Genomic DNA, 12,287 nt, shown 5'->3' on the forward strand with positions numbered 1-12,287 from the left:
TTCCTCACTGGGAGATATTTAAGAGGTAATGTGTCTTTAAGTGTCTCCGCCCCTGGATCCACCCACTTCTTGATAGCTGCAGCAGTCTTGTTGACTCATAGAAGCTGTGTTCATACAATAACCAGCAATGAGCAGTATTTTTCAGAGATTTTAAGAGCACACCTCCTGCTATGTATTTCGCGTTCTAGCTTGCTGGGACTGAAGGTGTATGAAAGAAACAGTTTTAAGTTTCTAAGATATTGCAAAAGATAGTTCCTCCTCTCATCCTGGAAAATCCTGACAGACCAGTTGGATACCTTTCAGGCCTTAACCAAGAACTTTATCTGCTCGTCCTACTGTCTTTTTTAAAGTAGAAAGACCTGAGACACCCTTAAGAACTGAGAATCTGACTAATTTAAACAGATGGCTAATCCCAGTGCTGTCTGCAATGGACATCTACATCATCATCATCAGAAACAGAATAACCTCTTAAAAAGTGGAATCTGTAAGAAAAATGGAATTACTAAAGGAATTAAGGTAAGGTTTATTTGTTTACCCTAATTGCCTCAATATTGAAAACAAACAGGTAGTTGCAACATTAGTTATTAAGCTAGTTTTATGGCGGTCTTAGTCTCCATTGAACAGGTTGTATGGATTAGCCTGTGTGTTAGTTTTATAATCTTGAGACCTGAAGCTGCTTTTTTTTTTTTTTTGTATCATCCTAAACTGTAGTGAGAGTTGTGAATGCTCATGCAACATACGGTTGGTCCCGTGGACTAACTAGCCTCTAGTTCATATCAAACACATGCATGCCGAAATGTAGTAGTTTCCTTCTAAAGCTTAACCGATGGTGAAGTTGACTTTGCAATGCATTAATCACTAGTGGAAAGCCGTTTTATCAACTTAAAGTGTGTGTGCAGAGGTTTTTAAAGTGTGATTTATTGCTGTAGAAGTATAACCAAAAAAATGTACACAGGGGAAGCTGTCTTTTCTTGATGTTTACATTACTGTAAGGGTCATTTAACTGGTGCCTGCACTTTACTGATGCCTGCTCTCCAGCCTTGTACTGCTTGAAATCCAAGTCAGTTTACTTACTGTTTTCTCAAGCTGTGCTATTTGAAACCAGCACTTCTCGTCTATGTGAACATGTTGTAGAACAGTTGGCATGCAGCATCCTAAAGAATGAACCACAAAAAGAAAGGTATGCACAAATCTTAGATGTCGTCCGCCTGCAGTACCTGTTCTAACTGGGAACATACTGTGTCTGTCTTGAAGTGTCCTAATTCTGGATCTTGATGTGATCATTAGTAGAAAGCCTTGTAGTGACTAGAAAAAGGCTGGCTTTACCGCGCGGTGTGATGGGGAGAGGGGGATGGAGGAGGTTGCCTTTGGAGCCTGAGTGCTCACCTGACTGTCCCTGTTGAAAGCTTTAGACAAGAACTGCGGCAGGCCCCGCTGTTTTACAAATAAACTGCTACTATCTTATATCTTTGTCTAAATGGGCCTGTCATGCACCTAGCACTCTAATGAAGGCACGCCCAGTGTCATGCTTAATGGTTGTCTGGCTTTAGGTGTCTCCCTTGGTATGGGTGTTTCCCAATCATTGGCTTGTGTAGGATGAGGAAAGCAAAAAAAGCTTGTGCAATGACTGAAAAGGCCTTTCTTGGGATTCGCTTCCAGAAATCTACTCTAGCATCCTTTTATATATCACATATTTCATCATTTCATCATTATCATATATTTCATCATTTTATATATTAGCTATTTGCCACAATGATGCCTGAAATCTTTGCTTTCGGTTTGAGTGGAAAATTTCAAGGACTAACTAAGCCTTGACATTCAGTTATTGTTAACCTGCTGCAAATGAGTGGTTTTGAAAGCAGTAGACTCCCAGGAGGAGATTAATTCGGATTTCCTCCTTAATAGGAAAGACGTGGCTAGAGAAATAAAGTAGAATTTTACTGAGGGTGAGCAAAAAGGAAGTAAAAATTGGCCCGAAAGGGGTGGCAAAGAAATGAAGGCAACGTTAGTAGTCGTACGTGCTAGATTAGTGAAGTCTTACAAGCACGGTATGGTTGGAGGAGAAGGGGTTTTACCCTGCTGTGTGAGGAGTGAAAGCACTGAACCAATGCCATCCACAGCTTGAGGAAGTGGTGAGGAAGTGAAGCCTTAGAAAGTTCAGGAGGTTTGTCAAAGGTAGATTTGGTAAGTGCCGGTCTAGGACTGTGTTCCGAACTACATACCATTTCCCCTCTCTTCCTGCTTCAAACCCAGATTGGGAAAGAAGGAAACAATAACAGATGAGAGTCCTGTATGAACCAGGAATCTCATTCCTGGTAGGAATCTCCCCATTCCTGTCTGGTCTGTTTCCCCGCCCCAGCTGCCTCACCCTGTTCGGTGCTTATGCTTTATCCTATTTTACAGGAACAGATACTGTTCCTTCCTGCCTGATCTGTTTACACGGCTTACTGCTGTAGGTGTGCGACTTCACACAGTCTTCCAGTGTCTTTATATTTGCAACACCTCGCCGAGGTGTGCTTCCCACTTTATAGCTGGGATCTGAGGAGCAGGGAATATGGCAGCTGGGTGCACAAGGAAGCCGTACCCAGGTTTGCGTGATTCCAGTCATCTTCCTCCCTTCCTCTTCCTCCCTTCCTCTTCCTTTGCTCTTTCTCCACTTTGCCCCGATTTCCCCTAACACTCTGACACACGCACACGTATGTGTACTTTACTGCCTGTTCAGTTAATTAATTCACCATTAAACACCTTACATCGGAGGGGAAATATAGTGCTAGGGTATTCAGGGGACGTGACTGCTGACGCTGGTTCTAGCACTTGAGACTTGCGGCAGTTCGGAAACTCTTGGGGTTACAGTTACAGCTGTGTTGCTTTGCAGGGAGGGGAGGAGGGAGACGTGTTCTGCTTTGAGAGAGGCAACTGGTGGTGCAGAGGATGCCAGTGAGGACATGGCGCAGTATGAAGGCTTCTAAGCCAGGAATATGTAGCAATAGTTGCACACAATTGACTGACCGGAACATCAGGCTTTGCAGAAATCGGCTCCATAAACCCTTCTTTTTTCTAGGGAGCCCAAAGGAAATGCTGGCTTTGAAAACGCTGGTTTTGAAAACTCTGGCTCCGGAACAATGTGTTTTGCATCTTAATGATGTAAGAAGATTCTGTGTGTCACTGTGTGCATGACAGAAATAGAGAAGCAATTTTGATACAGCAAAACCCCCAGGTTTCTGGAGAAAGGGTTTTGTTTAATGGGTTGGGGAAGGTTATTAGGGATGATCAAGTGCGGGGGAGTAGGGAGGCTTTCTTTGCTTCTAAGCAATCTGTGGCATACCAAGGACAGGAAGGAAGGTAGCTGAGTGATAAAGAAGCAGTGAAGCATCCCACCAGAAGAGAAGCTGTTGCTTTTGGGGAAGAGATATACCACTTTGGGGTGGGACTGCTTGTTTGAACAGCTCCTGTGATTATTTTAAGTCTGACTCACTCAATTCTAGCTGGATGCACAGACTTGTGTCCAGCATGAACACCGGGACTAACCATGTTCCCACAACCGTGCTGTGTCCTTGCATTCGTTGGAAGTTGGGCCACAGTAAGACATCACCTTTGGGAGGTGGGTCACGGGCCGTGTCTTCTACTTCATTAGCGCTTATAACACAAGCGGATGCTTTATGTTCTTCCAGAACCTGTAGCCTGGACCTGCCTTTATCCAAAGCACAATTCAATAGCTAACCTATTTATTTATGTAACTGTAGTAGGCAGGAGAAGGTATTTTCCTAGTGATGGTTTCTTTTGCTGTTATATTGCTGTTGATTGGGTGTCAATCATAGGGGACGTTGGATTTTTAAAATAATAAATATGTTTGTCCAGTGGAAACGTTTGTTTCCTACAGTAGACAAGCAACATTTTTATTTCTTTGATAAATCATTTCCTTGGATGCCTTAGAGAGCTTCCAAGATGGTATAAAGCTACTTGCAAATTTATTTTATTCTGTTCTGTATTGAGAATGGCAGTAGCCTGGGAGAAACTTGCAGTGAACGAGACTACAGCCTTTTCTGGGGCTTTCAAGCTCCCTTCTGAAAGCAAAAAAGAGCCTGGGATGAGATCAAACCTAGTAATATCTGCCCCACTTGTTTGATAGCTTGAAAATGTGATAGCCTCTGGCATATGGGGGCTCTAAAATTAGGAAGCTGATTATATTTACCCTGTGACATCCAGACCTCCTCCTAACTGTTCTACTCCGCTATTGATTCAATACTCCAGCAGCCAGTTTCAGTCCCTTCCGTGCTTTTGGCTCCCCTGCTTTTCTTCCTGTCCTTTATGCACTACAATGTCCCTTATTCCCCAATGGAGATCTTAAAGAAAACATTTTAAAAGAGAGTTATGAAAGGAATATGCCATGCAACTGTTCTCATAAGAATAATTTTCTTGTACCTTGTAAATGCCCTCTGTACTTTCTTTGTGCGTTGTCCTCTCACATACATAGATAGCACTTACTTTGTGTGCTTTTGCAGTAGTTAGTGTAACTGGGGCATTTTGGCTGCAAACTCAATCTAAATGTTAATGAGTCCTTTGGGGAAAAAAATAAGCTAATCCCCACAATTAGAGCCATGTGATAAGGCTTATTAATAAGAGAAAAGAAAGGAGGGAGGGTTAAGGCTGATCAGACTATAGCCTTTCCAAATGTTTTCAGCCTCAGCTGGGCAACCATAATGATCTACCAACAGAATGATTTTTTTTTTTTTTCTTAAATATCTTCGTTTTTTGGTGTTGCTTTGGGTAAAAACAACAATGAAAGGGGACTTCGTTATCTCCAGCTCATTCCATCTGCAGCACCTAAGCCTTTTGGACCTGTTCCATTGTGCATGTATTAGTGGAAAGTGCAATCCCCGTCACCCCTCTGGGTTTCGTAGCTGTAGTGACAACAGGAAGATATTGAGAATTGGTTTCCAGTCAGAGTTCTCTACCAATTACTACACCTGTTGCTTCAGCGGCACCACAGACATGACCTTCTCATCCTCATTTCCTGCCTTCTCTTCTCCTTGGTTTCGAGCCCCAGAAATTCGTTGCTTTACACCAGCACTCTCGGCTAATAATCACAGGTCTCAGATCCACACCCTTGTTTCTGTCATCTACCCTGCTATGTGATGATCTCAATGCATTGGAAGCAGGAAATGTTGAAGACGTCTTTCTGCAAACTGAGATGTGACCATTGTGTAGGTACATGTAACAGTCAACAACTCCTGTAGCAATGCTTTAAGTGTGTTGCATGAGACTTTGAATGCAAAGCTAGAGATTTTTCACGTAGCACAATACGTTTCCAGTAGGGCTGGTGTCACTACCCTGTTAACATCTGGAAATCTCTAAATTCAGGTAATTAAATTTTGGAAGTTTAAGCCCTGGCAAAAATAGCATGCATTGATTTGCTTTGGCTTGAAAGACCTAGCAGGTCAGGTCTTTAGGGACAGCCTCCTCTTAGCACGAGAACAGCTCACCCTTGCACTTGTGAAAACAAGCAAGCGTATCGGGAGACTGGCTTAGCTAACCAAATAACCCATGCTGGAGCTCCAGTGCAAAAAAGCAGTATTCAAGAGGTAGAAGAAGGAACGGGCTACAAAAGAGGAATTTTGAAACACTGTAGGGGCATACAGGGATGGTGTTGGGAAAGCCCAAGCTTACCTGCAGTCGACGTTTGCAAGTGACATCAAGGGAAGCAAGAGCTTTTACTGTTACATTACTAGTAAATGAATAAACACGGAAAACGTGACCCATTGCTGAATGGCCCCATAATGTGACTTAGTGACTGCAGACGCAGGTGAAGCTGAGGTACTCCATACTGTCTTTGCCTCAGTTTTCACCAACAAAGTCTTCTAAGCCTCTGTGTCATCAAACTACCCCTAATGGAAGAAGATTGAGTCATGGATCCTCTTGAGAAATCTCAATCTGTACAAGTACATGGGACCAGAAGGGAAGCATCCAAATGTGCTGGCCTGATGTCATAGTGATATCACACACTATCATCTTTGAAAGGTATCAAAGAAGATCCCTGATAACTTAAGAAAGGCAAATTTTCTACCTGTCTTCAAAAGATAGATCACTTCTAGCAAAGGTTGTTTCTGTGAGCGTAGAGAGGAATGTGATTGGGAATAGCAAGCATGGGTGTACCAAAGATAAATGATGTTTGACTGATTTTCTTCTATGATGAAGTGACTAGATTTGTGAATGAGGAGAGAGCGATGGATGTCTTCTATCTTGACTTCAGCAATACCATCCTCATGGGCTACTTGGGACATTACGGTCTCTATGGGTAGACTACTGTATGGGTTAATAACTGGCTGGATCACTGGGCTCAAAGAGTAGTGGTTAATGGTTCATACTTTGCCTGGAGGCTGGAGAGGTTTCATATATGGGGGGGGTGGGGGGGTGGGGAATAAATCAAGATGCAGATAACAGCAGTGGGACGTGTTGCTCTGGAGCCTCCATCATGGAGGCTTTCAGGACCCAGCTGGGCAAAACCCGACCCACGCTGCTGGGAATTTGCTGTTGACCCGCCTTTGAGACATGAGAATGAACCAGAGACCAGCTGAGGGCCCATCCAATCGAAGGGGGTCTGTGACCCTTTAGCGTATGGAGGCAGCATTTCTCTGGTGAGAGTCAGTTGCAGTGATAACTAAAAATGGACAGAACTGATGCAGAACGCCAGTGGGGCTTCTGTGGGTAATTACCTGGCAAGCAGCTTATTCTTGCTCAGCAGAGGTAATTAGTAAAAGAAAGCCATGAAGTGGCTAGTCCCATTGCCTGTCAACTTATGTCCCTTCAGCATGAGAATTAGTTACCTTTGCAAGCTGTAAGTGGCAGTCTAGCTTTCAGAAACAAGTAAGGTCGACCTGCTATGTCATCGAGGGACATAGCTGTCTGCGTTCCATTGCAGAAGCAAGTTCATTAATATAATGGGCAGAATAAGGTAATGGTTTAGGAACTGTCCGGGTCTCTCTCTGTGACACAGTCTGAGTCTGAGGACGCAGGAACAACCACAAAACCACGGACGAAATGCAGAGTAAATTTATTTTCATTGCCTCGCCGACCAGGGGATCCCCAAAGCAGCACCCGGGCAGGGACACACAAGCGGGGCTGCAGGCACCATGGAGCTTTCTCCATGTTAGAGGATCACCAGCCTTGCATTTTTTTTGCCTGTATTTCTGGGATTCGCACAGGTGTAGTTTACCATCGTGCTCTGATCTTTCTGACAGCAGGGCAGAAATCTCAAGCATGTTCCATAGGGTGCTTTTAAGTCTATCACAGTGTTATTGAACCACACGCGTTCTACTTGTCCAATACATAAGGCTAAACAATGAGTATGATGTATGTGTTTTTCGACACCTCAGCTGCAGGTCACTTGAGTGTGTTTATAATGCTCCTCACCAATCTTCCATTATTTTCCCACAATCTCTATAAAACCTGACTTTTTGCCAGAAAAATGGTTAACATCATGCTGCCTCTCACAGCTTGCTGTTTGCAAGTGTGCAGTGGTGATTCAAATCCTGTTTTATAGGGTACTAGACAATCATAAAGAGCCCTTAATTTATCATGATATGCACGTCTGTTTCTGCTGCCAACAGATGTATGAGCTCTCTCATGGATTATTATTTTTTAATTTCTTTTAAAAGAAAATTAACTTTTGTTGTGGCTAGAACTGTGGCATTAACCAGCAAAACAGGAAATTAAATTTCCTTACAATGATCAGTGGCTCAGCCAGAGGATTCCTGCCATTCCTGGCAGCAAATTTTTCCACAGAAAAGACTTTTTAGAAAGCAACCAAGCCAGAAGTTTTGTGAGACTATTGTCTGAGAGAGTTGTCATTTTGGGATGGATGTTGAATGGGGAAGAAAAACGTCATTTAAGGAGAAGAGCAGGCAGCAGGAACCAGCAGTATTGTGTGCCAGACCGAAGAGGAGCTGGAGCGTTTTGCACTTTAGGATATATTAATTCAGCCAGATAGCTAGACCCATTCAGCAAGATACCTTTCGTATAAAGCTGCGAGGTGAAGTGCTGTGTTTCCAGGACAGATGCCATCTATGTGCATCCACATCTTCAGCACAAAGTGGCATTTAATCTGTTCTGGCTAGGTGACTTTCTCCCTCCCGGCGTATTTTGAATTTCTGGGAGGACATCCAGTGTAGATGTAACATAGCAAAGTCTTGTCTGTTCTTTGATCATCTCAGTCTTTTAGGAAATTACTCAGCTGTAGCCTTTCCTTTGTTCATTTGGCCAAGCGCAGGCTTTGGCATGTCTTGCTCTGTCATTTCCCTCTCTTCCAAAAAATCTGGGTTTCCCCCTCAGCCTACCAAGAAGTGAGGATGTATTCACTTAGCGACAGGAACATGGAAAGACAAATTTGCGGCGAAGAGCTGAGACTCGTAACTGTTTCAGCTGACATCGTGCTGTGCTCTGCTTCCTTCCAAGAACTTCCGTTTGAGTTTCTGCTTCCCTGTCGCTGATGATGATGATTCATGTGGTCTGAAGAGCTGCCATACATCCCCCTCTGTGATTCACATACAGCTATCTGGCACTTCCAGCGCACACATGGAATCACAGCGGCCATTTGTATGGTTTTGAGCTTCTTGGGGCGGTTCTGCAAGACAGTATGTCCCTGTATTTCAATTTCCTGTCTGTTCCTTGAGTCTCCACAAAACTTTGTGTTTGTCTTCTGAAAGGAACATTTCCTCCTTCTGTGGTTGCACTTCTGAAGGTAAAGGTAGCTGTGATCCGGCATTTGTGGACGCTGTTATGGGGGAGATCAGTGAAGATCCCAAGCCACTGCCCAGAGAGGGCAGGATACAGGTGTTCCCACCCAGTCCTGGCAGTCACGTGTCACTGACTGTAGGGATTCAGATGGGAACCTTGGAGGCCAGACAATATAACTTGAGAAGTAAATTTAAGACCACTTGTGCTTGTCCCATTGTACCTCATTGTTGGCTGTTCCCCGAAAGAATCCCAGACCTGTGATCTGGTCAAATGTATCTCGTACTTGGGCCACCTGCTGATCAGCCTCAAAGTTTCAGGTGCTACACAGATACCAATGAAGCAATTCAAAGTGAATAAGCTTCTGTTGAAAGCACTTCATGGTCCGAGAAAGCATTTGAAAAATCTGTATGTTTTCCCAGCTTTTTAAGATCATATTCGTGTAAGTTCATGAATTTGAGCTTTTGAACATCCATCCATCAGTCTCTTGACATCAGGCATGCTCAAAGGGAACATTTTACTTTGTCTCTGGCACAAAAAAATGTGCCTGCATGTCTCTTGATGTCGTATCTTCTTTATATAAGGCATTGCTCTCCTGTGCAATTTTTTCCTTGCATCATTGTTATATAAAGAGCTTTTTTGTTTGCGTATGTGGGTGGTAAGATTGTTTGGGAGGTTCTAGCAGGTACCAGGGTGTGTTAATCCTGAAGGGGGAAATCTTCTTGTGTTTCTGTTGTTTTATTTTGATCGCAAAGGAAACAAACCCTGTTCAGACTGTTTTGAGGCAATTTCCACCCCTTTTCCTTTCATCTAATCACAATCATCCTCTTCAGCTATGGGCCCGTCATCCTCTGTTTCTTTTCACTTGCTTTAGGTTATAAAAGAACCAATAGTGAGATTTTTATAAGCCTTTAGGTATTGGATTGGTGCATCTGTGGGTGAATATATAAGGGGTGTTACAAAGTAGATTCTACTTTCTGTGTATGTGCAGCCCAGTTTTGTCCTAGCTTAAGACATACAAAATTACTTTATCTACACCTTTTAAAGAAAAAAGTTAACATTTCTGTTTCCCATTCTGTGACAAGTATGTTGTTGATACATGCTAAGTCTACCTGCTTGTTCTTAAAATCTACACATGTTTTCAAGGGATAAAAAGCTTATCAATTCTGTAATCTGTCTTTATTTTCGGAAGTATATTGATGGAACCAGTATGTTGACGTGCAGTAACGTGAAACGTTGGATATGCTGTGTGCATTAGTAAGACTTGGCAAAGTAATTATGAGTAAGTTTGTGCCCTGAGACGGGAGACACTTGCTTTGGGAACTGAGTAGCAGCTTTAATAAAATTCAGTTTCACCTTGGGTTAAGCCTTTTGTCCCCTTTTGTAATTTATTGCATGCCTGAAAATGAATTAATTGGCCTCCTCACATCTCTTGCTCACCGGTGAAAACCAAAGAAATAAAATTCTGCAAAAGATAGTGTCTTTAACCAGAGATACATGGGATCAAGAAAGGCTGCAAGGAGGCTATCCTGGTTTTGTATGCTGAGCAGGCTGGCCCCGAAGTCCTGGCCCTTGGGCATTGGTACTCAGTGTAGAAACCTAGCAGAGGACTTGTTACAGCAGCAGTTTTCAGCAGAAAATAATGTCTACAAGAGCCTTCTATCTCCCTCCACGTACAATGTCTTCCCAGGCACACAGGTTCACCTGCCCCATTTCCAACAAGCATTTCTCTGCAGTTCATCAGCATCTTGGCTCTTCCTAAATTTCTGTTGTGACTAGACAAATCTTTTCTCTTTATTGTCTTAGGAAGTCCTGTCGTCGCCTCTTTGACTTGGTAAAGAAATCACTGTGGCTTTTGCATTAGGGGTCCATCTCTGGAGGTTACACAAGAGTGAAAGTCAACAGACTCTCTACGAGTAATGAACAAGACAGCATTTCCAAGCGTGACAGATCAAACATGGAGCTCGGCCAGCTTCCACTTCCCCCCCCCCAGCCCAAAGTATCAATTAATTGATGCTTTTGAAAATGTTGGCATGAACTTCTTTATGCTTTCAGCACAGCATGATTAAAGCAAGCAAATCAGAAGGTAAAAATGAATTTTACCCATCAATAGGTGGAAAATATTTTAAAATTTGCAGAGATAAGGTACTATTAGTAGTTTTTTATATCTGTGATTCAGTATAGCTGGAGACCTTTTGAAAAATTGTCTCGCGTGTGGGCTGAGAATTACACGGGTTTATGTAAGTGAAGTGAAGCATGTTTTCATTTGATTTTGTCGGTAGTATTATCAGAGACTTTGGCTTTTTTGACTGTTTCAGTACGTATCTGATGAGGAGCAAAGCATTGTAATCCTGTGATTTTGTTATAAAGATATTAACATTTACAGGAAACAAAATTTCATTCAATGACAAGTTATGCAAACTCTTAAAATGTCAGGTAGGCATGCTTATTTTTATGCCTTGCTGAACACTTTATAAGTGTCAAAAATGTATCTGGATGGGGAAGGGGAGTGTTGTATGAGGGGAAAAAAAAAAACACCTGCATAGTTTGTTCTTTCAGCGTGGTAACAATATACAATCTCAGTTGGTTTTGGCCTCATTTCCTATAGAAACAAGACGTATTTAGTGATACTGTCTGTCAACTCCTTAACAACTTGTGAAATAGTTGGCCATTTTCAGTCAGATTTGACAGAGGCATATCATCCACTCTTTCCTTAAAGTAGGCGGGTGGGCACAGGAGAAAGGCCCTGCACATTCCCCGCTGAAAGAGAAGCTGCATTGTGAACTCCTTCCTCCAGTACCCCGAGAATCTGCAGTAGAAAGGAGGTTTGATCTACCTCCCAAATGAGAAGGAAGTTTCTGTCAGTGTGTTGCTTTGTTTGACGCCAAAGTTAGTCAACATGAGACACAGGTAGAAACCCAGAATTTATTATTCCCAGACTTCACAGCGCTCTGTGTACTTCTGCTCTCATTTCTGCATGGCGCGCGTCTTATCGCTGCATTTCTCTGGAATTTATGTAGTCTGTAAACTTCCTGAGATAAAGACTTTATTTTCTGGCCTTTTCTTGTAAAATACTCAGTACACATAGGAGCAGTATCTATTAGGTGTACCTTCATTCACAGGGGTTTCCATCAAAGTCTTCCCCCTTTCTCAAATGCCAGTCATTTGTTATCAGTATTGTGCAAAGCAGTTTACCTGTCTCCTGTTCTAGTTGCTGCTAGTAAGTCAGGATAGAAAAGTCCCATTTCTCATGGGACATTTCTCCTCTACCAGTCTATATACAGGTGAAACTTGAGTTTTAGTTAAATGTTATTTTTTTGCAGTAATTCAACTCTAATTTGGTCATGCATCTTCAGAGGAGACTGGTCCAAAGGTGAGCAGATTCAAACTCATCGTTGTCATCTGGCTGGTGTTTACCCATTTCACAAAGGCTGCGTGATTTCAGTTCACCTCCTGTTGATCAAGCATCTCACCTACTCCGCAATGGCGTTTTCGGGGGGGCTGTATTTCAGGACACAACCATAAAGACAGAAATGGAATGGATGCAAACCTCTCAC

General features: G+C 42.8%; 1 protein-coding gene across 1 annotated transcript in view; it reads left to right on the top strand.

Annotated features, from left to right (window-relative positions):
- The first annotated feature begins 402 nt into the window (after positions 1-402).
- SPTLC3 (serine palmitoyltransferase long chain base subunit 3) overlaps positions 403-12,287 on the top strand; it is an 83,566-nt gene continuing 71,681 nt past the window's right edge. The window contains exon 1 of the mRNA XM_054196101.1: positions 403-516. Within this exon, the coding sequence (XP_054052076.1) occupies positions 403-516 (114 nt within the window). The remainder of the gene's footprint in view (positions 517-12,287) is intronic.

This window comes from Rissa tridactyla, chromosome 3 (assembly GCF_028500815.1).
Source record: "Rissa tridactyla isolate bRisTri1 chromosome 3, bRisTri1.patW.cur.20221130, whole genome shotgun sequence".
Classification (NCBI taxonomy): domain Eukaryota; kingdom Metazoa; phylum Chordata; class Aves; order Charadriiformes; family Laridae; genus Rissa; species Rissa tridactyla.